This window comes from Helianthus annuus, chromosome 3 (genome assembly GCF_002127325.2).
Source record: "Helianthus annuus cultivar XRQ/B chromosome 3, HanXRQr2.0-SUNRISE, whole genome shotgun sequence".
NCBI lineage: Eukaryota > Viridiplantae > Streptophyta > Magnoliopsida > Asterales > Asteraceae > Helianthus > Helianthus annuus.
This window is the reverse complement of record NC_035435.2, coordinates 122520847-122548687: the sequence shown is the minus strand read 5'-3', so window position 1 is coordinate 122548687 and position 27841 is coordinate 122520847. Positions and strand designations below refer to the sequence as shown.

The following is a 27841-nucleotide window of genomic DNA, read 5'->3' as shown; positions in this document are numbered from 1 at the left end:
GGTTCGGGTTGACCCGTATTAAAAACGGGTCGGGTTCGGGTTGACCCGTATAAAAACGGGTTGACCCATTAACCCGTTTAACTATTTATATAAAAAATATTTTTATATTTTTGTTTTTGTTTTTTCGGTTTCTAATTTACATGGTTAATTATAATAATGTTAATTTTGACACATTATATTATTTATTTATCACACCCATACTCATCATTAAACATGTTATTGATAACCCGCTTAAAACCGAACAACTCGTTTATAAATCGTCAACTTATATCACTCATTTAAAAATATGGGTTAAACGGGTCGGGTTCGGGTTGGCCCGAATTAATATGGGTCGGGTTAGGGTTGAAATCTTTGACCCGAATAATAATATGGGTCGGGTTCGGGTTGAACATTTCAACCCACCAACCCGCCAACCCGTAACCCGTCAACCCGCCAACCCATCAACCCGACACGATTGCCACCCCTAATACAGACTCTTAATGGTTCAGACCTCTTACTGATTCAGCACTTAATGGTTCAGATCTCTTACTGGTTCAGCATTAATCATTCAGATGTTGCCAAACAACCCCTAATTTAGGCCATGGGGTATGGGGCGGGGGTTTGGGCGTGGGTTGGGGGAAAACGCCCAAGGCACCACCCTGGGTGGGCTTGGGTTGGGGCGTGGCCCTTGGGGCTTGGCTTTCAAGCCGGGCGTGGGGCGGGGGGACATGCTAGTTGGCTTGCTCTTATTGGCTTGCTCTTTTTGTATTATTTTTTTAACAATCTGTCACACCCAACCCAAGCCCAACCCACACCCCGCCATACCCCGGGGACACGTAACCAGGCGGTGGGGGGACTCCCATTCCACGTGTCAATAAATGCCCCAACCCAAGCCTCACCATACCCCATGGTCTTACCTTTATTTCAAAGGTTATACCTTATGTAAAAAAAATAAAAAAAAAACTCTTACCTTTTAGGTATAGTAAAATGCTCTTCCCAAATATATTATAATCTAGTATAGATTACTAGTAAACACAAATGGGGTAGTGGTCTATTGGCAAAGATAAAGACTTTAAACACTTTAGGAAATGGAGGTATTGGTTTCAAGTCCAACAAACGAAGAAATAAAAGAAATTTGTCGTTCAAAAAATAGATTACTAGCAAACAGTAAGTAAGTGACGAAGACATGTGTTCATATTTATTTCGTTTGATTAAACAAATACACATTTTTAATTATATATATAAAGTTTTCTTTTAAAATTCGTAAAAGCGAATAGTAAAACCTTAAAAATATTCATCAAAACTAGCCGAACCAGACTCTAATGCCTGGTTCAGTTCGGTTTATATATCCCCCAAAGTGTAGTTTACATTTCAATCCAAACCGAGCCGAACCAAACCAAACCAAATCAAGCCAAACCAAACCGTAAACATCCCACGCACGATGCACGTGCCCCCGGGAGCAAGAACTAACGACCTACGGGCTACAAGCAAGCCTAGACCCATCAAAACTGCAAGAAATCAATCATCACTCACTGAAACAAAATCTTTTCTAAAACTAAATGAGAGAAGAAGGAATCAGCTCGTCGGGTGACCCCTTACTCTTCCGCAATTCATCTTCTCGTCCTCCTACACCTGCTGCAAGGTATAACAATACGTAACCCTAATTCTGCAATCACTTTTCCCCAATTCTATATTATGCATCATTGATTTTTATTCTAATTCAGCTCATTTAAATGTTCCGTGATTTGATCGCGCTTATATACCTGTAATTTATGCTCAATTACGAACAAAAGTAGAAAACCCTAGCTTGTAACCTTTATTATGTCTAATTTTAGCTTTGTAGTTTGATTTAGGGCATATTTTTGTGTTTTCGTATCGGCTCGAATTGTGTTGTTAATATTGTTTTTATCTGTTCGGTTAGTGTAATTTATTGAATTTTGGGATGTAAATGCAAACACTAAGTTTGAGTGGGAATATATTAATCTTTGCATCGATTTTGAATTAAACGCGAGCGATGGGGATTCTAAAATTAGAAATTCATTAAGAGTTTTGTTAATCAACCTGTGAATGCTATGAATATGGAAATATAAAATTTGTACTACATACGAATCTGTATATATAGTATTCAGTTATTCACTAGTTAATTATTGAGCCGGGATAGAGGTGAAGTTTGCCCTATCTCACTCTCTCTAGACTCTGTTTTTTGAGTGGGATATTACTCGTTACGTTACGTTTGTTTGTTATTTAATTGAACAAAATTCTTATCAGTTCTGCTGGGGCATCGTCACCTGCGGTTGCCACGAATGCTGGCAGTACAGACTGGTTGGGTCATGGCCAGGGATCCAAAGTGGGTTCCCTATCCCGAATCGGTTCACAGCCCATGTGGATTTCGTTAAGTGCAAGTGTCGGTGGTTCAGCTCTTGGATCGTCTCAGCCTTCTTGTAGACCATGGGAACGAGGTGATCTGTTAAGGAGACTGTCTACATTTAAGCCCGCAAATTGGTTTGGAAAGCCTAAGGTTTGAATTAGATCATTTATCTATTTTTTTAATGCGGTATTAACATGCCAAAGCGTTCAACATACATTAATGGAACCGTTTATATCTTTTATCTCTCATGCAGGCTGCTAGTTCGCTTGCCTGTGCAAGAAGAGGTTGGGTAAACGTGGATGTCGATAAAATCGAATGCGAGTCTTGCTGTGCCACCCTCAAGTATGTCGCACCGGATTCATGGACTCCTACAAAAGGTCAAATTTGCTACAATTATATATGTATAACATTTGAGAAAATGTTTGGCACTGTAGCGAATGTCTTGTCAAGCTTTTTTTTTTCTTTTATTTATTTCGTCTTTTTTCTTTTTTTTATTTTCTACCCTCAACATTCAGCGTTGTTACTTGCACCCCTTAGCTTTATAAAAACTTTGTAAAATATCATTTTGACCCCCCTCGAGTTTTGCATGCTTATTTTTATGTACGTGGGTCAAATATAATACGTTTTTGTGCTTACTTTTATGTACGTTTTCGGTTGGTCTACGTTTTGTCATATATAATATAATACGTTTTCACAAGGCGGTATATAAGTTCGAGTTACTTTACGTTTCAGCGCCGCGGAACGCGCGGTACCATTCATTTACTTAAAAATTACTATTTTCTTCCTGCTTTATTTAAGTACGTTACGGTATAAATTCAAGTTAGTTTATGTTTTAACGTAAATTTTTCTTGGTAATGAGTCAGGTCAAATATAATAAGTTTTCGTACTTATTTTATGCGTGTTTTCAGTTGGTTTACGTTTTGACGTAAGTTTTGTTCAGAAACGAGTCGGGTCAGATATTTGGCTGTACAAATTCGAGTTACTTTAACTCTTTAAGTTTCGACCCCGCCGCAACGCACGGCAGGTCAAAATACTAGTTTATTATAATTATGTGTCATTATTTTAGATAATGAATACAAGAACGATTTCATATCTGTATTTTCGTATGTTGTTAACAGGTGGTAATGTAGGAGAAGAATTCGGCAATCAGCTTGATGAAGGACACAAAGTAATTTGCCCATGGAGAGGAAACAGCTGTGCTGAAAGCTTAGTGCAGTTCCCTCCAACGCCGCCATCAGCCCTAATTGGTGGTTACAAGGACCGTTGTGACGGATTGTTTCAGTTTCTCTACCTACCAATTGTGGCTGCTTCCACACTTGACCAGATGAGGGTCTCTAGAGGCCCAGAAATTGACCGCTTTTTGGTTCAGTCGCATACTTTCGCCACAGGGGAATCAGGTTTTAAGGCAGACATCGCATCTGGTTCAGATAATGCCAGAGAAGAGGCGTTATGCATATATTCACGTGTAAGTTGCATGCATCACTTACATTGGTTGGTTTGGGTAACAAGTCAAGGCTGGGTCGGGTTGAAACATGGCAACATGTTACAAATTATTACGGGTCAAAGCGTACGAGGGTGGGTTTGGTTGTCCTACCAACACTTTTGGTTTTTTTTTCCAAAAATAATTAGTTTGTTAATTTAATTATCATCATTTATTACAAAACAATATTGTTAGAGTAATAATCTGAAACTTTTATAAAACGGTTTGGAGATTGTTTGCATTAAAAATAGACTTTGGGTGACTTTCAAATTGTTTCCCTGCTACGTTTCAGCTAATATTTGGATTTCTGTATTGAGCTAAAACACAACCCAGCTTGACTGATTAATAAGTAAACTAGTGGGTTACCACCCACGCTCCATAGTGGGTTCGAAACGTACATAAAAATAAGCAACTGGTGAGACTTAAAGTTGTTTGATGTTTTAGTTAAGGGGCTAAACATGTCATGATTAAAGTTGATGGGCTGAAGTTGTTTCTCGTTAAACTCAACGGGATTAAGTTGTTTGATGTAGTTAAAGGGCTAAACATGTCATTATTAAAGTTGAGGGGCTAAACATGTCATGATTAAAGTTGAGGGGCTAAAGGTGTTTTAGTTAAGGGGCTAAATATGTCATTATTAAAGTTGAGGGGCTAAAGTTGTTTAGTTAAGGGGCTAAAATATGTCATCATTAAAGTTGAGGGGCTAAAGTTGTTTATTATTAAAGTTGAGGGGCTAAAGGTGTTTGATGTTTGACAAAATAGCATATTTATAGTATATATAATGGATTGAAATTGTCACCTCTTATTATTATCATCATTTGTGAGCTGTATGTTTGTTTTACCGATCGCTGTTCATCTGTGTTTAGGCCCAGAAGCTGATAAGCCTTTGTGGATGGGAGCCGACATGGGTTCGAAACGTTCAAGACTGTGAAGAGCATTCGGCTCAATCAGCTAGAAACGGATGTTCTTTCAGTCCCATTACAGATTGTGCACCACCAGAAGACCGACATCCTAACAAAAAACTGTTATCGGCTTCAACCAAAAAGGGTCTCGATAAGAACGAACAGTTTAGAGGGAGATCACCTTTGCTCGAATGTAGCTTATGTGGGGCCACTGTCAGAATCTTGAACTTTTTGACTGTCAACCGTCCTGCTCGTTTTGCCACTAATATTAACGACGTTCCCGAAACAAGCAAAAAAATGGCTCTGACCCGTGGAGTGAGTGCAGCCAGCGGGATAAACGGATGGGTTGGCACGGACCCCATGGAGAAAGACCAAAATGACCTTGATGAAGCGGCAACCACCGGGGAAGGAAAGTCGATGTCGAATATTGGTGTCGATTTGGATCTTACGATGGGGGGTGGGTTTTCTGGTGGAAATACGCAGAAAACCGTGGTACCTGAACATTACGAAGACGTAAATATCGGGAAAGATCTTATTATCGGGCAGCCCACAAGTAGCGAGGTCGGTGATCGGGCAGCATCTTACGAATCCCGAGGTCCGAGCACCCGCAAACGGAATTTAGATGAAGGTGGGAGCACTGTCGACAGACCACCGCATGCCATGATGCAACAGGCGGATAGTGTTGAGGGAATTGTCATTGACCGTGACGGTGATGAAGTCAACGACAGTAAACAGTCATCTGGCCCGTCTAAACGCGCGTGTGAGCGTGAGTCTCATGTTTTTGAATCGTATAAACGAGACTCATCTGGTGCGGGCCCTAGCCAAACGTTGTATTTCGATATCGAACAAGATGCTCACTTTCATCCATCTGCTATTGATTCCACGCGCGCTTCATCCGTTATTGCAATGGATATGGTTTATCATGATGATGATAACGATTCAATGGAAAGCGTCGAAAATCGTCCCGGAAATATCGATGATGTTGATGTTAACGATCCGTCTGTGTCGGCTTTCAAAAGTCCTGATCTAAACGACCCGTCAGATTTAAATTTTAGTAATCAAGCCCAGCAGAGTATCTGTCCCGCTTCGGTTCGGGCCCCGGGTGAGATCGGGCTTAGCAGCACGAACGACGAGGAGGTATTGAATACCGACACTGCCACCGAACACCGGAGGGACGGTGGTCCGAGCCTCGCTATTAGCGGCGGAAGTGTTGGAATGGGGGCTAGCCATGAAGCTGAAATTCACGGTGCTGAAGCGTCCGTTCACAGGACTGAAAGTGTTGTCGGTGATATGGAACCACTGGCTGAAGTGACGGAAAACCAAGGTCAAAACGGTGAATTTGCTACGGATCCTGGAGTAATGGGTGATTTCGTGCCGGAAGAAATGGATCAAGATCTGATGTCGAGGTCCGTTGGAAGAGCAGATAGCGGGTCAAAGATTGTTGGGTCAACGAAGGCGGAATCAGTTGAAAGTGGTGAGAAGACTAGTAATATGAATGTTTTAGGGCCTGAGCAGAGCACCCACCCGTCTCTTTCTTGCAATGCGGTTTTATGTTCGGGGATTGAAGCATCAAAGGATGAGGTGACACAGGCTGGAAAGTCGTCCCCTAATGATGAATGTGGATTCACAAATTATACGGTTGCCAATGGGATAGGTAGGTCCATTCATGTCTTTATTTTTCATGCACACATACACATACTTTCAATCTCTGTTTGTAACCACACAATCAGAGGTAGGCCTGTAAACGAACCAAATGTTCATGAACTGTTTGTGAATTTGTTCGGCGGGAAGTTCGTGTATGTTCATTTATTTAATAAACAAACGAACATGAACACACGTTTTGTTCGTTCACTTATGTTCGTGAACGTCTGTTTTTGTTCGTTTATATTAGTGGTTAAATTTATGTTCGTTTATATTTGTTTATGTTCGTTTCAATTTAAATACATTAGTAGTTAAATTTATATAAATAGTAAACATAAAAGGAACTTTCTAACTACTTATATAATATAACTAATTGGTAATTGGGCTTTCTAGTAACAAAAATTGTTTTCCAACAGAATTTATCGTAATTAATCACTACTTTATATATAAAAAAAAATTTACTTTATGTTCATTTGTGTTATTTATTGTTTGTTAAATTAGTTCGTTTAAGTTTGTTTACGATTGTGAATTGTTCGTTTAAGTTTTACAAGGAACGAACATAAACTAACACGAACATGCCTATTTTCTTAATAAACGAACATGAACAAAAAAATGTGTTCGATTATATGTTCATGTCCAACTGTGTTGCCGCTAGACGGCTAAACTGGTAGTGTGTTTTTGTTTAGGTCCTCCAACTGGAGAAAGCAACTTTGATGAAGCGGTGGAGTTTGATCCAATTAAGCATCATAATTTCTTCTGTCCTTGGGTAAATGGGAATGTTGCTGCAGCTGGTGTTACCAAAAGTAATGGTTCAAGTTCTAGTGCTAGTGCTTTAGCCCTTTGTGGATGGCAGCTGACCTTAGATGCTTTGGATGGCTTCCAAACACTTGACCCGAATCAGCCTGTTGAATCTGAATCTGCTGCTTCGTTGTACAAGGTATGTTGGTCTTTTCCTGTTTGTATATGATGTTTAGTTTAACACCATTTAGGTACATGGTACTGTATACTTGCTGTTTCTTCTGTGTAATGTTTTAGTTTATTAGAGGTTTCAATGAGATAATCAGCAGCCAGCTATGTTGATAGATATTGCGTTGTGGTCAAGAAGCATTTTGATTTTTATAATCAAACAGACATCAAATATGTTGGTTAAATAGAAACAAAGTGTTAATCGCTACATGTTGAATGACTGCTAACTTGGCATGTGTTTTTGCAGGATGATCGTCAAATTTCCAGTCGAAAGCGAATGGCACAACAATCTCTCAGCAGGAGCCATGGCCAATAGGTAATATTTACATACTATTAATTTGCAAGTTTTCTATGTATAATGATATTGTATCTCATGCTTAGGGTGTTTTTTTTAAGTGGGGTGTTTTTTTTTTAAATGGGGTATTTTTTTAAATGATTTTTTACTTTTAACACAAAACTTTCTTTTACAATTTAACCTCACAAAATTTGATTTTTTATACTTTTGACCCAAAACTTTTCATCTTTTACAGTTTAACCCGACAACTTTTTTTATTTTCAACTTTGGTCCCATATACTTTTATTCTTTCGCAAGTTTTCGTTTTACATTTCGTTCTAAATTTTGCGAGTTAACACGGCGCAACGTGCGTGTGTGCTTCAATGTTTTTTTTTCATTCATAAAGATGGAATTATATAAAGACTCATATTACTTTAGATATTTAACATAGTTTTTGAAGTATGAAGCGTTGAAAACACTTCTTAAATTATACTCGTAGGAGTGATTTAACTTCTTGACCCATCACGACATGAAAAATAATTAGTTTTTCGGTTTTTATGTGTAACCAGATTAATAAACGTGTTGTGTTTGAATTTACATGTTTAATCAAACGGGTCATGTTTAGATCAACTAGTTTAAGCCGTTTAATTAAATATGTCGACCCATCAACCCGTTTAATAAAACATATCAACACGCCTAACCTTTTTAACTAAACATGTCAACACACCCACTAGTTTTAAATTTATTTTACATCTGTTTTACAACATCATGATTTTCCGTGCCTGAGGATTAGCAGTGGAAAAATAGTCCCGTTGAATAAATGGTCAAAAGGGGTAGTTTCTGTACTAAAGTTTTAAATTGTTTATTTATAAATAGCTGGTGTGTCTAATATAATTAAAAAAAGATAGTACGATAGTAGTAATAATGTAACTTTTTCGTTAAAAACACAGTGTGGGTGACTGACTGTTGGCCAATTTGACCCGTTTTCTTCTTTAACTTTTTTGGTGGATTTTACTGGTTTGAATCATTAAAGATAAAGTATAACCTAAAGCACAGATTTAAACGGTCATATTGTATGCATATTTGCATTGCAGCCATGCTTGTATCTTGTGATCTCCATCAAACATCTCTGGTCGTGTTACAAGAAGTTCAACCCTTGCCTTTTCAATTTTCATGGAGTATGCTTTAGTATGTACCTAGACCCCTATAACAACAAATTAAACGGTCTGCATTGCCCTTCTATCTATTTCAAGTTTTATTTCCTTGTTGCTTATAGCAGATTATAATAACGTGTCTTATGAGACGCGATAGGGATTCACAGAAAGATATGGAGTATTTTATATGTAGGATAATGACATTGTTAAGATGCTAGACACACATTTGCTTTCTCTTTTCAGTCCAACTTTATACAGAAGTTGTTATAATGGTTGTTTATTATGTTTTCCGTGGTAAGTGTCTGTATACCTATTGTTCGACCCGTTTGAGGGGCTTATTGTGAGATCAATTTCTGGCTAGAATCTAGACCCTGGTATTTTGATCAACAATCGGTGACAAAAAGGGGTTAGGTTAAGTAATGGGTTTGGGTCAAAACGTGTCATTTTAATAATAATTTTATTTTATATCTGGTTAGACGTAAATTTAAGATCGCACAAAGAAAACAAAAAGATAGATTCTTGTAAAGATTTATACTGGAAACAAAATATGCCTTTATGTTTTTAACTCCGTACCATGAGTTATACTCTAAGAGCTATTTAAAATAGTAAAATTAATCCCATTTTGTGAAAAGAAAACGAAAGCTCCAAAAAATTGAACCCGGCGAGAATCGAACTCGCAACTTTCCTATTCCAAGTCAGACGCGCACCCCTTGCGCCTTGGATTCATATACAATATCTGTTCCAACTTCTTTTCTTATAAACTAATAGTACATTTCTATTGTATGCATAGTTGGATTGTACACCCTGGATGTAAATTTGTACATATGTAGACAAATATAATAATTGTTTTGGCAATGTTAAAATTATGTATCTGGATCATGTTGGACCAAAAAACCTACCATTTACATTTTACAATCAAGCATTGCTAATTGACTTTTAGTACAAGGCACGTATGAAAATCACGTAATTTTACCTTGAGTTTATGTTAAGTAATTGTTATTGTATTAAGGATATCAAATTACAGATATTATCAAACTATTGTCTAAATTGAAGTGAATGTGTTATTTTAAAAGGTTTAATAATTTGTTTCTTGATGCTTTTGAAGGAGAAGTTTTTAGGCCATCGTACTCTTATGGTAGGGTATTAGGAAACTGTGACGAGCCTAAAATGGACATACAGGGTTGGTTTGTCTCACGCTTAATTAACAATGAATCATGTAAACTTATTGTATGTTTAAAAATAAGTTTTGTAAATATTTTAACGTTTTTAAATGTGTTTCTCATTTATATAAAAAAAATTGTGACAACTTTCTATCTACCACTAGTGATTTATCCTAACCCCCATCAGATATCATAAACCAGGGCCGGCCCAATAGGCCTTTTAGGTTAGGCACGAGCCTAGGACGTCCATTTTTTTTTTTAAATTTTACAATAAAAATTAGCAATTTCGATGGCACAGTTTATATAAAAAAATAAATGCCATTTAATCTTAAAAGAATGCCAACTGAACTTGGTAAATTCCTTTTCCTCTAAGCAATAGGTTACCCGTTCGATTCCCATACGGCATTTTACTTTTTATTGTTTTCTCTCTTTTTTTATTGAAGCAAACTTGCATATAAATACACCTTGATTTCTTTTAAATAAGTTACCTAAACGGTATACACTTGTTTTGGACTTTTTGCTATGCAAAACGGTAAAGTATTTTCTTTATATAGTTTCTACAAGAGTTTGGAATTCGGTTAGCATATTTATGTGATAATTAGTCAACGAAAAAAAAATATTAACTTTATATACGGATTTTAAAATTACTAATCTATATATTGGTAAAACCATAGGCCCCGACTTAGAAATTCATAATTCACTTCGTCATTTCAATATTTGTTTTAGCTTTTAATTTCACCCTGTATACTAAAATAATATACACCAAATAAAGTACAAGCTTTAGAAAAAAAAGGGCTAACTCTAAGATTGTAAGTAAAATACAAGTTCGGCCTAAATTAGGGTTTCCATCATCGACGTCTACCTTCATTCACCTCGTGAACCGTAACGTCGGTCAGGGTCCCGATGTTTTCTTTATACCAATTTTGGCCTAGTGACACCAAAACCCAAGTAACAACTATCAAAATAGATATTTTCATTTATATCAATTCAAAAGGGCCTTAACTTTGTAGTTCGCTTTGGATCTTTAAAGATGTTGGAACGGCCTTGTCATAAACCTTCAATTTCCAAAAATTCGAGTGGGGTTGAACTTAAAAAGAGTACAAAGACATAATGCCGAGCAAAATATAACTCAATGCCGAAAAATATAACACAATGTCGATGAAAAAAGATATAACAAGTCACAAAAAGACACGATGACGCAAAGATAGAAAAAACACAATGCTAAATAAAAAGACAGCAATGATATAAATAAAAATTCTAAAATCTACAAGCTATAAATCCAAAAGTGAAAACCCAAAATCTCATATCGTAGAGTTCGATGAGACGGTTCCAATACCGCTTGAATGAGGTCAATCAAAGTCCATTTAATACTCTTGTTACGACTTCTTATTTTTAGAAAACTTTATATTTAATCATAAGTCTTGTACTTGTGTGCAAATACACTAAATCAAAGCTATTTGACTGTGGAATGCTTAACCAATGAATCACTAGGGATTGGAGCATAATTTGAGGCTTTGATTTCTTAGTGATTAGGAGAAGGTTGAAAATTAATTTGAGGCTTTGAACTAAGAATCGGTACCCCCTTCTTACTAGGACATGGTCAACATTAGTGTTTGTTGATTTCAAGTAAAGATTCGCACCTCCTTCTATAAGGCCGGAAGGTGTGGAGGCGTCACCAAGGCCACCTCAGCCCCTATAGCACCACTCGGCGCCATCGTCCCACACCCAACAATTCAACTCGGGGCGCTATAGGCAAGGCTCCACCATGTTAACAAGCTTCAATCGCGAAGAACGAGGAGGGGTTGGTTAAAGGAGGGGGCACTATAGTGTGAAGGGGCTTTATCCTACATCCTGCAAGTTAAGGGGAGGGGTCTTAAAGCCCCTGTGTGACGTAGCGTTGACGTGGCGTTGATAAAGCCTAACTGGTTTTTACTCCAATTAAAATGTAATTTCATTTTCCTTAATAAACAACTAACTGGTTTTTACTCCAATTAAAATGTTGTAAATTGTTTAGAAACGACATAAATGAATGTTCTTCTTCGTTTGACTAAGATTGTCCATGATAACACAAGTGAAAGTTAGAAATGTCATTAGTTATATTGTCAATATGAAATACTGTGGCCAACGAGGAGTGCTAACCGGGTCGTGTTTATGGGTTAGCTGATCCAACCTGCCACGAACCCGAAAATATGACACAAACCCAAGCCCGAAAATTGTGTCGGATATACGAACCCAAACATGACACGAATAATGGCGGATTGGCTCGAGCATGACCAATTTAACTTGAAACTTTTTTTCATTTATTTTTTTTCATATTAATACATTAAAATATTATATTCACAACAAAAAAATACAACGGTGTATAAAACAATTACATTTAAGTTTTTAAACCTTATATCAGTTTCACTGATACGTTTTAGAATTTGTTATAAACAACTAATCAACTTAATTTAAGAAAATAAAACAAAAAAAATAAATGGGTTAAACAGTTCGACTCGCAAACTCATCCACGAATCCAACCCGTTTAGCTAAACAGATACGCGGGTTCAACCCGAAACTGACCCACACTCGTTTATACCATATCCAAAATCACAAATTTCATGTTAGGTTCGTGTCGTATCAGAAATTCACACCCTATCGCCAATAAATAATAGTTTTGATTTTTAAAATCCAGTTTGTGTAAAATAATAGTGGTTTGTAAATAGGGCTGTTCACGAGCCGAGCCGAACCGAGCCGAGCTAGGGAAAAACTCGTGCTCGGCTCGATTATAAACCGAGCTGGCTCAGCTCGGCCCGGCTTGGTTTAACTCGATTTTGAAAAGAAAAATTAATACATGGCTATCAAAATTAAGTAATCTAAAATATTATTCAATAATTCAAAAGAACATAATCCAAAAACATATCCAAAATAAGCTCAATCTAGTACATTACAAACGAAAATCAAATTTAACAACACAAAATACGTTCTTAGTTTCAATGAAATACAATATAAGTTAGCATTATAATCAACCTTTAAATTTGATATAGATATCAAATTACACTCCTAATCACATGTAAATAATAATATGTTTTTGTGAAATATTATAATGTATATAAAAATAAAATATATTAAAAGTAAAATAATTCGAGCTAAGCCGAGCCGAGCTGATATGCGAGCCAAACCGAGCCAATTCGACTCGTCACAAGCCGAGCTAGACTCACTTTCTAACCGAGCCAAGCCAAGCCGGCTCGGCTCACTTTCAAAACGAGCCACATCGAGCGAGCTTTTTCCGCGAGCTCCGAGCCGCGAGCTTTTCGGACAGCCGTATTTGTAAAGGGTCTATCTTGTAAAGCAACGAAACTTGAGGGTCTCTTTAATTTTGTCCTGTCTCTATGTATTTGTCCCAAATTAGATTCTCATAATTCACCAAAACCCTAGCCAGCCATCGTCGTTTTCAACTACTCTACTCTGGTCGCAGGTATAAGAAAAAGAAAAACCCTACGAACGCGTTGCTTATGTTCATTAACTCGTGATAATCCTCTGCTTTTGTTTCTTAATTTGCAGTAATCAATCAATGGATCCAGCACCTGAGCCAGTTACTTACATTTGTGGAGGTCCGTTTTGTTATTATCTTTTTTAAGTTGTATACATCTTTCTCTTGTATCTGTTTTGATAGTTTGGATTGGTTTCAGTTTCTGTTATTATGTTACTGTTGTAGTTTTGATTGAGTTTATGTATGTAGATTGTGGGCAGGAGAATACTTTGAAGGTTGGTGATGTCATTCAATGTCGAGAGTGTGGTTACCGCATTCTCTACAAGAAGCGAACTCGTCGAAGTAATTCTCTTTTTTAATTCTCTCTGTTTTTTTTTTCATTTAGTTTATGAGTAATTTTGGTTAACTAGCTTTGAAAATTTAGCCTGGTAATTAGCTATGTACTCTATACTAGTGTATTTGACAACAACTGGATTAGGTTTTGGCTAGATTTTGGGGTCGAGCAGATCGGTATAACCTCGAATAGAGCCAAGATTAAACAAACTCGTGCCTAAAAATAATCTTGTTTTATAAATGAGCTTGAACCTTAGATTTATTTATTGGGCTCTCGTAAGTTAAACGAGCCAATAAAGAGCTCGAGCGCCAGTTCACTTATTGAGCTTTGGTAAGTTGAACAAGTCGGCTTGTTTACATCCGTAGCTAGATTGATTGGAATTTTGAACGCATTGATCATGTTCCGAATCCCACTTGTGTTTAAAGCAAGTCTCTGCTGGCTTTGGGATTGAAAACTTGTAACATGTGTGTAGTGTTTTATGTTTAGTGGCTAAGCGCTAGTTCTGGAAGCTTTCATTGGTTTTTTGCTTTTAATCTTTTTCAAAGCCACATTCCCGCTGCGATCTGTGTTTAACCTGGTCCAATTGGTTAGGGTATTGGTAGGGTCCTGCGCGTTTAGTGGTAAATGGGTTCCTGTTCGTTAGAAAGAAATCAAGAATTACTTTTTGTATTCTCATATACACTGCCATGCTGAATGCATATATGCCCTTCAACTTATATTTAATGGAATGCATCTAGTGCTCATTTAGAAGAACTAGTAGACAAACTCAGCCACTATATGTCCAGATCTTTGTACTTTAGTTACAGTCAGTCACAGACACATAGCCACCATAGTTGTCGATAGCGATAGCAAAAAATGAGTTTCTGAACTGGAATTTAATTGAACTCATGCATGCCCGCCCGTCCTGCGGACACGAATGCAGCTCCGGAAACCCCGGGCCCGCGTGGGCCAGTTTTTGCCCTTTTGCACAATTTAACCTTCACCTTCTGCTTTTTTAACCAGATTATGCAGTTTTTTTTTGTATTAAAAAATGGCCCAGACGAGAGGTGAAAAACTAAAATTTAACCTTCACCTTCACCTTCTGCTTTTTTAACCAGATTATGCAGTTTTTTTTTGTATTAAAAATGGCCCAGACAAGAGGTGAAAAACTAAAAAAAAATCGCTAACTTCGCTATTCATCACTAAGACCCATACTTGGTCACTTCGCTACATAGCGCGCTATAGCGGTCGCTATAGCAGCTATTAACAAATATGATAGCCACAACTGTCTTCAATAGCTAAGTTCGACTGCGACACCATATTATCAGCCCAGATCACACAATTGATAGAAGCTTGCTGCCGTCGGTGGCTAAAAGCTTAGTAGTTAATGCGATAAAATACCAGATATCGTTCAAGGACCAATATTTGAGATGTCAGTTATCGCGGGGATATTGGTGGGATATCGATAATTTTATCATATGATAATTTTTATATATAGCAATGTAACACTAACAATTTAGTATACTCTCCCATCATTAACAAATTAACGTTTTGCAACTTGCAAAACACTAATAATTGTAGCAAGTAGGAGCTGACTAAGACTTAAAACACTAACATTTAACATTAACAACTAACAGTTAAGACTTACAACGCTAATAGTAGCAATAAGAAGAAAGGTACTGATATCGGGAAAATCGGTGATATATCGGTCAAATATTGGTCCAATGTTCGTCAAACATCGGTCAATATCGCTGATATTATCGGTACCGATATTTTGCACCGATATCTCGGCAGGGGACCAATAACCGATATATCACTGATGTATCGGGATATCAACTACATAGGCTAAAAGTTGGTTATAATGCTGCAAACCATCCTATTCCAACTGGGTGATTCTTGATCTATCATTGTTGATTTTTAATTTCGCAAACACAAAATTTAGTGTAGCAGGGTTTGCTATATGCTTATAGGTACAGTATATACTATTTTTCAGCCTGTTGTATGATTCTAAAGCTTTGTATCTTCTTTCATCTTATTTATCCATTCGTCAAAAGTATTCTTAATTTTTTTGGTCATCTGCTGCAGTTGTGCAATATGAAGCCCGTTGAAGAACACACTGCAAGTGAAGCTCACATTGGCATTATCAAGTATGATTGAAGTATTGTGTAATAAGTGGGAAATTTGGATCTTATCTGTGTCAAATGTTTGAATGCTATGTGAACTTTTCCATCTTAGATGTCATGTGAATAGTTTATAACATTAAGTATCGACAATTGGTGGTTCATTCCATGTTTCTCTGATAGCAAGTAGACAAAAAAACACATAATTGACTGACCATGGTTTTGAAAAGCGTTTTAGAATGTATTTGATTCTTCTGCAAGTTGCGAAATTCAATACACCCAAGAGGGGTTCACAGAGGGGTGTTCATGAGCCGATCCGATCGAGGGTCTGCTCATGCTCGGATTGAATTACAACCGATCCGATCCGAGCGGATCAAATTTGCAAAACCGAGCGCAAAAGTGATGCTCATGCTCGGATTGAATTTGAATTGATCGGCTCGGTTTCGCTCGGTTTTTATCAAATCCTAAAAAAAATCGAGCGGATCGTTTTTGCTCGATTGAATGATAAGGCTTCTTGCAACAAAAACAAATTCTAACTTAATTAAAAGATGTCCAACACTTTACTAACAAAAACAATACATAACTCAAATCATGATTCTAAAAATGTTCTTAACAATATCAAGAAGCATAAAATAAAGTGTGACTGCGGCGATATGAATATGATACGAGTAAAATTGTTTTAGGAATAAGATTTAGGGTTAGATTTCCATATTAAATATTAAGTTGGGCTAATATTATTTGGGCTTTTAATTTTTTTTGGGCTATTATATTTTTTCGGGTTTTTAATCTATAAAACCTATAATCTATAAAACCTATAATATATATATATATACATATATATATATATATATATATATATATTAATTATTAATAAAAATAATTCGAGCGAAACCGAGCGATCGACGAGCGAACGATGCTTTGCTAATGCTCGGATTGAATTTGAATCGAACCGATCCGATCGGCTCATTTACAAACCGAGCGGGAATCGAACAAGCATTTTTCGAGCGATCTTCGATCATCGGGCAGTTTGGACAGCCCTAGGTTCACTTTCTGCTTTTGACGAAAATTTTAGATGAAGTGCTGAACTGCTAACTATGGCTTTGGTAAATGAGAACCAAACCTTCTGGTTTTAGCTATTTAAGGCTTCAGTGAAACCAAATCAAACTCGATAAATTTCAAAAATGGTTTTGTTTTTGCAACACAAAACTGAAGTTTATTTTTGATATAATATAATTGATCAAATTGTTTTTATCTTAAAAAAAACGATCAAAATTTTAGTCCAAATGAACCCCACACGAGGGTATTTTGGTCATTTTACTCTCATGTGAGGTCCATTTGGTCAGATTTAACCACAAAAATTAACTGAGTTAAGGCTAAAGAACATAATTTGCAATGGTTTGAAAACATCGAGTATGTTTTCTGTAATTATTGAAGACAAAGGACACAGTTTGCAATAAGTGACATACATAAAGGACGATTTTTGTAATTTACACAAGACTTAAAGCTAAAGGAAATAAAAAACAGGACACTGGCTATTTTGGCTGTTTTGGGTTTACTTCAATCAGGGTCTGAACACAGGGGTTGGACCGTTACAGAACCTCGTAGACAATTTGGCTGACCCGATCAACAACAATGTGTTGACCAGCATCAGGTTCCACCACACTCTTATTCATACAATTAATTTGAAACAAAATTTATGATCAAGGTTCAGGTTTATCGAAACCTTGTTACAATCCATACGCTACAGATCTAGATTAATCATGTTGATTTTTATATCTAGAAACAAAGATCCGTGCTAAATGTACATGCACATTATAATTAACCGACAAACATATGGTAAATGAGATCACCAAATCATCATGCTGCTTGAGCTACATCTTCAGATGCATCGTCCCTGCAAGTACAAGTAGCAAACTAGAAGTGATTAGCATTTTTTTAACATGATATGGGGAAGTTAAAAGTTCTAATGTGCAAAAAAAAAAAAAAAGAATAGAAACAATCAGAACATTGTAGTTGCCAAGAAATAGAGAAAACAGACTATCATTTAATGGTTAATAATAAAAAGTGTAATTACAGGGATGGTCCCTATGGTTTACCAAAATTTTGAATTTGGTCCCTAGCTTTCTAAAAGTACATGGATGGTCCCTGTGGTTTGCACTTTGTAACGCATTTAGTCGCCAGCCAACAAATATAAAGGTTTTAGCATGTCTAAGTCAGGGACTAAATGCGTTACAAATTGCAAGCCACAGGGACCATCGATTAACTTTGAGAAAAAGGCTGGGGACTAAATGCATTACAAAGAGCAAACCACATGGACCATCTATGTACTTTTGGAAAGCTAGGGACCAAATCAAAATTTTGGTAAACCACAGAGACCATCTGTGTACCTTACTCTAAAACAGAATGTCGTTTTGCATAATGAGTCAGTTTGGGTTGTAGTTTATCCTTGACGGGTCAAATAGTTTTTTTTTAACCAAAAAGGTAAATATGTCAAATGGGTTAAATTTTGCATAACGGGATGGGTAAATTTAGGTTATAGTTTATCCCTAACGGGTCAAATAACTTTTTTTAGCAAAATGGGATACATGTTAAAGGTTTAAAGCAGTCAAAAGTGTACATTCTATGCTTAGTTACAGCCTCCTCATTGTTTTATTTAAATAAAAAAAATCTAGATGTTTATTGTAATTGCATAGCATTTGTAATCATAAAATATACTTGCTCGACAGCCCAACCGAACTCAATGTGCTTAGACCCGTACTATATACCATAGTTATTAAAGGCGCGAGGCGCACTCAGGGCGATTTGTTGGGCCCGGGGCCTTATTTGCGCCTAGGCGCGCCTGGGCACTCGCTTTAATAACTATGACATGAACATAGTTATTAAAGGCGCGAGGCGCACTCAGGGCGATTTGTTGGGCCCGGGGCCTTATTTGCGCCTAGGCGCGCCTGGGCACTCGCTTTAATAACTATGACATGAACATAGTTATTAAAGGCGCGAGGCGCACTCAGGGCAATTTGTCAGGCCTGGGGCCTTATTTGCGCCTAGGCGCGAGGCGCGCCTGGGCGCTCGCTTTAGTAACTATGCTATATACAAGCAAGCCCCTAAGTACAAAAAATGTTTAAATCATACAGCTTTTACCTCTGAAATCCTTCTCCAACTTCCATTCTTAAAAAGTTTCCGATTTTCACAGGGGACCCCACTTCCTTTGATAGTTCACTCAAGACCGTCTACAGGAGATATTAGTATTAGAAAATCTAGCCATATTAATTACATGTTTTAAACAAATTTAACATATAAATCCCAGATAACAGCATGTCCACATACCTTCACATTGATAGTGTCGTTGACGACAAATTTTTGCTCCATTAAAACAACTTCCTCAAAATACTTCCTTAATCGACCTTCAACCATCTTCTCTATTGCTGCTTGGGGCCTACCCGAACTTTCAGCCTGGTAAAAAAAATCATAAGCAAACATTTAGACTTTAATATGATTATCTGATTATTATACATATTAACTAGTTTTGTACTAGATGCAAATATAGCTGATTATCAAAGGGTAAAATAAAAAAAAAATTAAACTAATTAGCGCTTCTTTTAGCCTAAAATAAAGAGGCTTTTACTAAAAATATCGTTTTTGGTCATTTATGTATTGACTTCTTAAGATTTAACGGAATTTTGTCAAACAACCAAACAGCGGGTTATCGACTATTACAACTTCAGAATGCAAAAGCACATTCAAACACTAATACACATCTTAGACAGCCTGTTTTATTAGCACTGATTATCTGATTATGATTATTTTAATCATTCAAAATCACAACTACATCAAGTTTAAAAAAATATGCATTTTTTTAAAAAAAAAAAAAAGCAAATTTATTCACCTGAGATTTGAGAATTTCACGTTCATTCTGAACTGCATCAGAAGATACATGTTCTTTTGTTAAAAACAAAGGCTTCGCAGCCACCACATGCATTGCCAATTCTGAACCAACACGTTGGACAGCATCAAGTGGAGCATTTTCGTCATCAACTTCAAGTGTCAGAATTCCAGCAATACGCCCCAACCCTAATAATAATAAGATCAATATTCATTTTTTAGTGATTTTCTTGAAAAGCCTTTGTTAATTCAAAATTTGCAAATAATATTCTTACCGGGATGAGGACAAGTGTGGAGATATGTAGATATGACACCGTGATTAGACATTGGCATTGCAAAACCCCTTCTAAGTTTTACATTCTCACCCATCATAGCAGCCACTTCTGTGATTGCATTCCGAACTGTTGTTTCTCCGCTTAATTTAGGATGGTCAAAATTTATCTTCAAATCCTGCACGGTCACGAACCAAGCACAATCATTTTAAAACTATTTTGATCTAAAAACCTTTGAGATGTATATAAGCTTGAGAGTTGGCTTGCTTCATACGCGTATACAATAAACACAATAAAGAAGCTTTCAAATAGGATCACAAATGAACTATCCTTCAAATGTCACATGAAAATAAAATTTCCTTTTTGAGCAAATTTCAAACATACAATTACTTATTTTTCCACTACTATCATTTAATTGTTTTATGCTAATGACGCCCACTAGATTATTTACGACCATGATTTGAGGGCAACTTAAACATTTGACGAATATTCTAACACATCTATAGCTTCTAAAAAATAAGGGTCCCGTCAAATGTTTCAATTTCATGAAATAGAGAGAGTAGAAAGTCAGATATAGATGTATCATATATGCACTCAACACTAAAAAATACACTAGTTACACATATTACATTATTAAGGCACACAGGGCTACAAACGAACCAAATGAACACGAACAAGTCCTTGTTCGTGTTCGTTTGTTAATAAATATATGTGTTCACGAACTGTTCATGAACGCTTACCGAACGAGATTTTATGTTCATGTTTGTTTGTTAAGGAAATGAACTTGTTCGTGTTCGTTTGTGTTTGTTTGTTAATTCTAGGCAACGAATGAAAACGAACGATGATGAACACAAATGAGCACAAACTAATGTTCATGAACACAAATGGTAACAAACGAACATAAACAAATGTTCATGAACAAAATATATAACACACTGACACTTATTAAATATTTTATTTGTCAGAATTTTTAAAGTATTTAAATAACATATAAAAGCTGAAAACACTAATGAACTATCGAACACAAACGAACACGTTATCGAACGTCCACGAACATAAATGAACGAGTGCGCCCTCTGTTCATGTTTGTTCATTTAACTAAACGAACGAAATTTCTTGTGTGTGTTCGTTTGTTTAATAAACGAACGAACACAAACGAACTTCCCGCCGAACGGTTCACGAACTGTTCGCCGAACATTTGGTTCGTTTGCAGCCCTAGGCACACTGATTATTAATATATAGCTACTATGTCTTTGCCACACACTCATGTCGACTTGGCTCGAACTACATTCTGGTGGAATTTTATAAACCTAAAACAAAAGCTCAAAAAAACCGGTTACATAATAATCAAATGTGAATGACGAGACACTTGGATCTCTTACCTCCAAACCTTGAAGTCCAATAGGGAAGTGACCAGATACTTGTTCTGAACTTCCAGCAGATAGCGCCAGTTTGGCCAAAGATGAAGCCTGCAAAAGATAATCATTTTCAAGCAGATACAACTTATGAGGACATCTCAACAATAATCGTATTCAACAAACTTGAACAGCACATCCATGAATTCTCGTGCAGTTTGGATTTGTGTTTAGGAACTGATATTATATTTATTACAGCTAATTATCTGACACTAATTATTTAATAATAATAATATCACATAATCACTTCCAAAACACATATCCAAACACTCCAAAAGCCATTGATTCTAAAACTAATTCCGTAAGACTAACCAGATATTGAAATATTTCATTTCTTGCAACAAAATCGGTTTCACAGTTAAGCTCAATAACAACAGCCTTTTTATCATTCTGTGACAGCGCAAGTAAACCCTCAGCCGCAGCCCGAGATGCCTTTTTTGACGCAAGAGCAACTCCCCTTTTCCTCAGTTCCTTTTGAGCCTCCTCTGTAACATAATCATCATCTTATTTTACCACAAAAAAAAAAAAAAAAAAAAAAAAAAAAAAAAAAAACAGTAAAAAGACTAAAAACAAATCATTTTTACCCAAATCCCAATTGCAATCAATAAGAGCAGCCTTGACCTCTTTGATAGGAGCACTAGTTCTTTCTCTTAATTTCTTTATCAGACTCATATGATCTGAAGGTGAAACCTCGCTTGAATACGTTCTCAAAATAGTGCATTGTGTTTCATTTCTTTTGGGTTCAGAAATGAAGTTTTCCCCGTATGATCGCGTCGAGTAACCATATTTGGAGTGTAAAGAAGTGCTTACTCGCCCACAAAGAATCTCAAACGATCGTTTTGCACCTCTAGATAACATCATTTTGGAAAACTGCATATATCATAATAATACAGCTTTCAATAACAAGAAATGGTATATAAACTGAAAAATTTTTAAAAAAAAACCACACCGCACCCTAGACCCTAGTTAGTGATGGCAATGGGACGAGCTTGGGACAGGTGATGTAATCTCAGTCTAATATCCGTTTGTAAAATCGAGTCCTATACTCCGCTTAATACCTGTGGGGCATCAGGTATACCTATTAATTTGTTAAAAAAAACTACCTGTTTGGATTCCCAAATACACGTCTTACAATTTTAATTTTTATACATTTTTATAACTCAAGAAAATTAAAAATTAAAAACAAAAAACAAAAAATATAAAAACTAAAATTTAGTGAATTAATAGATTATTTTATTACCAAGAACAAAAGAAGATGGTTACGGGTATGTTTAAGGTAATCACGCCGGAAACTATGCAGTTAATATTGGTAATATATCGGTCCCCTAGTAAAATATTGGCGTCAAATATCGGTACCGATATTATCGGCGATATTGACAGATATATCACACCGATATTTTACCGATATAACGATATAACCGATATATCACCTGAGAGTCAGATCTAACAAGTGGGCACTTTCACATGAATTTAAAATAGTGGCTTCACATAATAATCAACAAATCAAGCAACAATTCTAGCAAATTGAGAGAATCGTTATAGAAAAAACACCTGAGAGTGAGATATATTTAAGGACGGGTCGACGGTGGCTGCCGGAGTTGGATGGTGGTGGGGTAACGATGACGAAAAGGCCGATGATTTTGGGGTAAACAGAGATGAAATTAGTACAGAAGATTAGAAATTCGTTAATCGATCGAATTAACCAGACTTGTATAACTTATTAAAAATTGATTCTTGGGCTGCTATAAATATGAAAATTGAAGGATATTGATGCATATGAATAGTATAAGCAGAAAATACCTTTTATAAACCGGTGATCGGAGGAAGAAGCAAAGTGAGGTTTAAGAGTGGTGGCCGGAGAAAGTATGTGAGGTTTCAGATTTTGGGGCAGGTAGATGGGCCTGGTCCTAAATAAAGTTAGTGGGTCTGGTTTCATAATAAATAAACCAGGCCCAATTGCTACAAGCGTTCACCACTTTTATTTTCCTTAATACATTAAACTTTGGAACACATCAAGTAAAGTTTAACTTTATGATTTGGGCTCACTCACAGAATATCACTTATTTACTATCAACCGGAGATTGTAATTGGACCCGGGCCTCAACAAGACCATAAGATATTAACATGAAGTGGTCTTGATGGTGATGTTGAGTAGTACCTTGTCTTCGCAAGACAATAATCAAGCTCCAGACATTAACAAGTCGTTAAAATATCCCTGAGCGAGAATCCCTAACAACACTCCTACGAACGAATCAGTTTGAGTGTATGATGTATCAAGGATAGAGAAAGGTAGAGTGTATGTACAACGAGAATGCTAGAATTAAAAAAGCACCACCAAAAATTCAATCCAACACCGTCACTATTCACCACAGGAATCCACCATTCACCACCACCGTCATTACCTTCAATCAAAACCATCATTGTTGTCTCCTTCAACCACAACCACCACCGTCGTTATTACTGCTCCACATAAGCACCACCTCACCCCGTTGTTACACCCACAACACCACCATCTGTCATCATCTCCGTCAAGTCTGGACACCGATAATACCAACACCGCCGCACAACCAAGCAAACAAACACCACCACATGGTTCACCATGCCCTAAACCTTCGATATGTGTTTTATTCAAGCACCGTGTTGGGCAGCCGTCGGCCACCGAAGTTGCCCCTCCCTCTCTGCGTTTTTCTCTCTCTAACATGTCACTTTCATGCTCTTTATCTCTTTGATTCTTCCTCTCTAAATATTCTCTCTCTCTCTCTCTCTCTCTCTCTTCTGCCTTCTGTATCCATCTCACTCTTTGTCTTGGTTTTTAATATTCGGGGACCCCAAAAATCCCTTTTTTTAAGGATACAACAAAGCAAATCCACCATTAGCACAGACGTATTTCAGGTGCTTTCTTGTCATGAGAAAATTCTGCACTTAAAGTGCGTTTCAGGTGCTTTTTAGTGCGTATTTTAGCTTCCGGATGGTATATATGTAAACCCTTGTATGTACTCTTGGGTTTTAAGGTATTCTTGACGCTGGACCTACACCTAGGCCCCAATTCTAGTGTCTGACTGCATTCTGCAGCGTTGTTGGCATATTGTGTTTTACCGGTGATCATGAAAAACCCTAATTTGATGTTATAATCTGTAATGTTTCGCATTTCTGTACCTTCCATATTTAGAAAGTTGTACCCACATTTCTATTTTTAGTAACTTGTATTCTTACTTCATTTCCAATATTTTAATTCGAGACTTTGATCGTAATGGAATTCATACTTTTATACATACATGTTGCATTCATATCCAATCCTTATATGCAATCAATCGTCAACTACGTGTTTACATGCAAAACCGAGACTATTATACATTCAAACTATCAAACACTGATTTGTTATAGCGTCAATGGGATTCGCGTAGACAGCAAGTTATAGCATCAATGGGATTCGCGTAGACAATAAGTTAGTGTCGTCAACAACTGAAACACACAGGCAGCGTCACCGATGCAGGGGGGCCGTCGGCAACGCCCCTTCCTGCTCGATGATGTGCGTAAAATGCAACATATAAATTACATCAATTGTGTGACAACTGGCACCAAACCGATAATTACCATACACTTTAGTTATTACTTGATGATTTCAATTATGTGCTTTAATGTCAACATTATCTGATTTCATACAATACAAGTGAATTCATCCACATTTTATACTACAAAATATTGCTTTATGCATTAACAAGAGCGTTGCATCAGAAACACTAGTAACCTCACCGGTAAAACACAATATGCCAACAACGCTGCAGAAAGCAGTCAGACACTAGAATTGGGGCCTAGGTGTAGGTCCAGCGTCAAGAATACCTTAAAACCCAAGAGTACATACAAGGGTTTACATATATACCATCCGGAAGCTAAAATACGCACTAAAAAGCACCTGAAACGCACTTTAAGTGCAGATTTTTTTTTTCACAGAAGGCAGAAGAGAGATGGATACAGAAGGCAGAAGAGTGAGATGGAAGCACTAGTAAACTCTAGTAAATCATTCGCATCCCTTTGGCGAATGGAAACTCTCATGGTACATGGAGAAAGACGAGACGTGCCTCTGCGAATCATCAGTTGCATGAAGGCACATAAGTGCTTAAGGAAAGGATGTGTCGCTTTCCTAGCTCACGTTGTAGACAAGAAGGCTGTGGAGCCGAAAATCGAAGACATTCCTGTGGTGAGAGAATTCCCTGATGTCTTTCCCGAAGATCTGCCAGGACTACCTCCGCAACGACAAGTCGAATTCCATATAGACTTGGTTCCAGGAGCCACTCCTGTAGCCAAGGCACCCTATCGGCTTGCGCCATCCGAAATGCAAGAATTATCTACACAACTTCAGGAGTTGTTGGATAAAGGATTCATAAGGCCAAGCTTCTCGCCTTGGGGAGCTCCAGTATTATTCGTAAAGAAGAAGGATGGAACGCTGCGGATGTGTATAGATTACAGGGAACTGAACAAGCTCACTATCAAGAATCGGTATCCATTACCGAGGATTGATGACTTATTTGATCAGTTGCAAGGATCAAGCTACTATTCCAAGATCGATCTTCGATCTGGATACCATCAGCTAAGGATACAAGTGGAACGCGTACCAAAGACTGCATTCAGAACACGCTATGGGCATTATGAGTTTCTTGTGATGCCATTCGGACTGACGAACGCGCCAGCGGTATTTATGGATCTGATGAACCGCGTATGCAAACCATATCTCGATAAATTCGTGATTGTATTATCGTGATATCTTGATTTACTCGCAAATGAAAGAAGAGCACGAGCAACACCTCAGAACCATTTTGGAACTACTAAAGAAAGAGAAGCTTTATGCAAAAAGGATTGAGGTAGGGACTCCATGACGTGCCACAATTTCCTTTAAATATATCTCAGCAAGCTTTCCTGTGCTGTCTTTTTCTCGGATCGGTAGGAAGTGCGCTGATTTCGTCAATCGATCAACTATTACCCATATCATATCGTGCCCTCTCGGGGTCCTGAGTAATTTCGTTATGAAGTCCATCGAGATTTGCTCCCACTTCCACATGGGTATCTCTGGTTGTTGCAGTAGACCGGACGGTTTCTGATATTCAGCCTTAACCTTAGCACAGGTTAGGCAACATCGCTTTTAAGTCTCGGCCACCAATAGTATTCTTTTAAGTCTTGATACATCTTGTCCGATCCTGGGTGAATCGAGTATCTCGATTTGTGCGCTTCATCAAGGATGACTTCTCGAATACCGCCATAGAGCGAAACCCAAATACGCTTCTTAAAGTATAAGGCTCCCTCTTCATTTGGCACCATATACTTCAACATACCACGGAGGTATTCAGCTTTACGGTTTTCTATTTTAAGGGCTTCTTGTTGTGCGTCACGAATACGTGCAGTGAGGTTCGTTCGAATAGTCATTTCCAATGCTCGAACCCTTAGGGTTTTAACCCTTTCTTTTCGACTTAATGCGTCCGCTACAATGTCACTATTCACCCCAGGAATCCACCATTCACCACCACCGTCATTACCTTCAATCAAAACCATCACTGTTGTCTCCTTCAACCACAACCACCACCGTCGTTATTACTGCTCCACATAAGCACCACCTCACCCCGTTGTTACACCCACAACACCACCATCAGTCATCATCTCCGTCAAGTCTGGACACTGATAATACCAACACCGCCGCACAACCAAGCAAACAAACACCACCACATGGTTCACCATGCCCTAAACCTTCGATATGTGTTTTGTTCAAGCACCGTGTTGGGCAGCCGTCGGCCACCGGAGTTGCCCCTCTCTATCTGCGTTTTTCTCTCTCTAACATGTCACTTTCATGCTCTTTATCTCTTTGATTCTTCCTCTCTAAATATTCTCTCTCTCTCTCTCCCTCTCTCTCTCTCTCTTCTACCTTCTGTATCCATCTCACTCTTTGTCTTGGTTTTTAAAAATAAGGAAAATGTGTGTGTTGGTGGGTATATGTGGAGGCAGTGGTGGAATTTGTAGAAGAGAGGGGTGGTTGTAGGTGGCAGGTGGTAGGTGGTGGAGTAATAAGAGAGCGATGGTTAGTGGTGGTGGTATGAATTTGTAGGAGAAATAGGGTAGAGACTAGAGAGAGTAGAGATTACAGAGAGATGGAGCAGAGAGTGAAAGAGATTGGTTATAGTGAAATGGCTAAATTGCACTTTTCATCCTTTATGTTTCAATGTTTCGACATGCGTTGTCCTTTAACTTTAAAAAATACATTGTATGTCCTTTATGTTTGCAATCATTAACGGGCGGTGTCCTTTCAGCTAAACCCAGTTAAATTTTTATGTTAAAACCCCTCACGTGTAACTTTGTAAAACTCCTTAACAGCAGGGACCATATGTGTAATACCTAAATTATGTTTTAAATCAAACTACTCAAATCAGAGCACGATGTACCCTAATCAAATTGGCAGAGGACTT

At 37.4% G+C, this 27841-nt stretch overlaps 3 protein-coding genes across 3 annotated transcripts; 2 read left to right on the top strand and 1 right to left on the bottom strand.

Moving 5' to 3' along the window:
* The first annotated feature begins 1439 nt into the window (after positions 1 to 1439).
* On the top strand, positions 1440 to 9044 carry LOC110878546. The gene is made up of 8 exons (XM_022126871.2): positions 1440 to 1621; positions 2248 to 2497; positions 2601 to 2724; positions 3466 to 3812; positions 4691 to 6380; positions 7054 to 7304; positions 7581 to 7649; positions 8702 to 9044. The coding sequence occupies exons 1-7, from the start codon at positions 1539 to 1541 to the stop codon at positions 7647 to 7649; spliced, it is 2814 nt and encodes a 937-aa protein (XP_021982563.1). The 5' UTR covers positions 1440 to 1538; the 3' UTR covers positions 8702 to 9044.
* Positions 9045 to 13271: 4227 nt separating this feature from the next.
* On the top strand, positions 13272 to 16006 carry LOC110878545 (DNA-directed RNA polymerases II, IV and V subunit 12). Its single transcript, XM_022126870.2, has 4 exons — positions 13272 to 13378; positions 13465 to 13514; positions 13643 to 13735; positions 15792 to 16006. Exons 2-4 carry the CDS (start codon positions 13475 to 13477, stop codon positions 15812 to 15814), a joined length of 156 nt encoding a protein of 51 aa, XP_021982562.1. The 5' UTR covers positions 13272 to 13378; positions 13465 to 13474; the 3' UTR covers positions 15815 to 16006.
* Positions 16007 to 17428: 1422 nt separating this feature from the next.
* On the bottom strand, positions 17429 to 23328 carry LOC110878543 (elongation factor Ts, mitochondrial). Its single transcript, XM_022126867.2, has 10 exons — positions 23193 to 23328; positions 22944 to 22981; positions 21977 to 22262; positions 21705 to 21877; positions 21360 to 21446; positions 19981 to 20155; positions 19710 to 19894; positions 19151 to 19276; positions 18965 to 19053; positions 17429 to 17720 (listed from the first exon to the last, which is right to left on the bottom strand). Exons 1-10 carry the CDS (start codon positions 23326 to 23328, stop codon positions 17684 to 17686), a joined length of 1332 nt encoding a protein of 443 aa, XP_021982559.1. The 3' UTR covers positions 17429 to 17683.
* Positions 23329 to 27841: the final 4513 nt, after the last annotated feature.

Bases quoted from the DNA above. Each gene is read 5' to 3' on its own strand.
- LOC110878546 (XM_022126871.2), top strand. From the start codon at position 1,539: ATGAGAGAAGAAGGAATCAGCTCGTCGGGTGACCCCTTACTCTTCCGC. The intron at 3,813-4,690 runs GTAAGTTGCATG...ATCTGTGTTTAG, and splicing joins CGTTATGCATATATTCACGT to GCCCAGAAGCTGATAAGCCT. The intron at 7,305-7,580 runs GTATGTTGGTCT...GTGTTTTTGCAG, and splicing joins CTGCTGCTTCGTTGTACAAG to GATGATCGTCAAATTTCCAG.
- LOC110878545 (XM_022126870.2), top strand. From the start codon at position 13,475: ATGGATCCAGCACCTGAGCCAGTTACTTACATTTGTGGAG. The intron at 13,515-13,642 runs GTCCGTTTTGTT...TTATGTATGTAG, and splicing joins AGTTACTTACATTTGTGGAG to ATTGTGGGCAGGAGAATACT. The intron at 13,736-15,791 runs GTAATTCTCTTT...CATCTGCTGCAG, and splicing joins CAAGAAGCGAACTCGTCGAA to TTGTGCAATATGAAGCCCGT.
- LOC110878543 (XM_022126867.2), bottom strand. From the start codon at position 23,328: ATGAAACCAGACCCACTAACTTTATTTAGGACCAGGCCCATCTACCTG. The intron at 22,263-22,943 runs GTGTTTTTTCTA...TGATATATGCAG, and splicing joins TAAATATATCTCACTCTCAG to TTTTCCAAAATGATGTTATC. The intron at 17,721-18,964 runs GTAAAAGCTGTA...TTGTACTTGCAG, and splicing joins GTTGGAGAAGGATTTCAGAG to GGACGATGCATCTGAAGATG.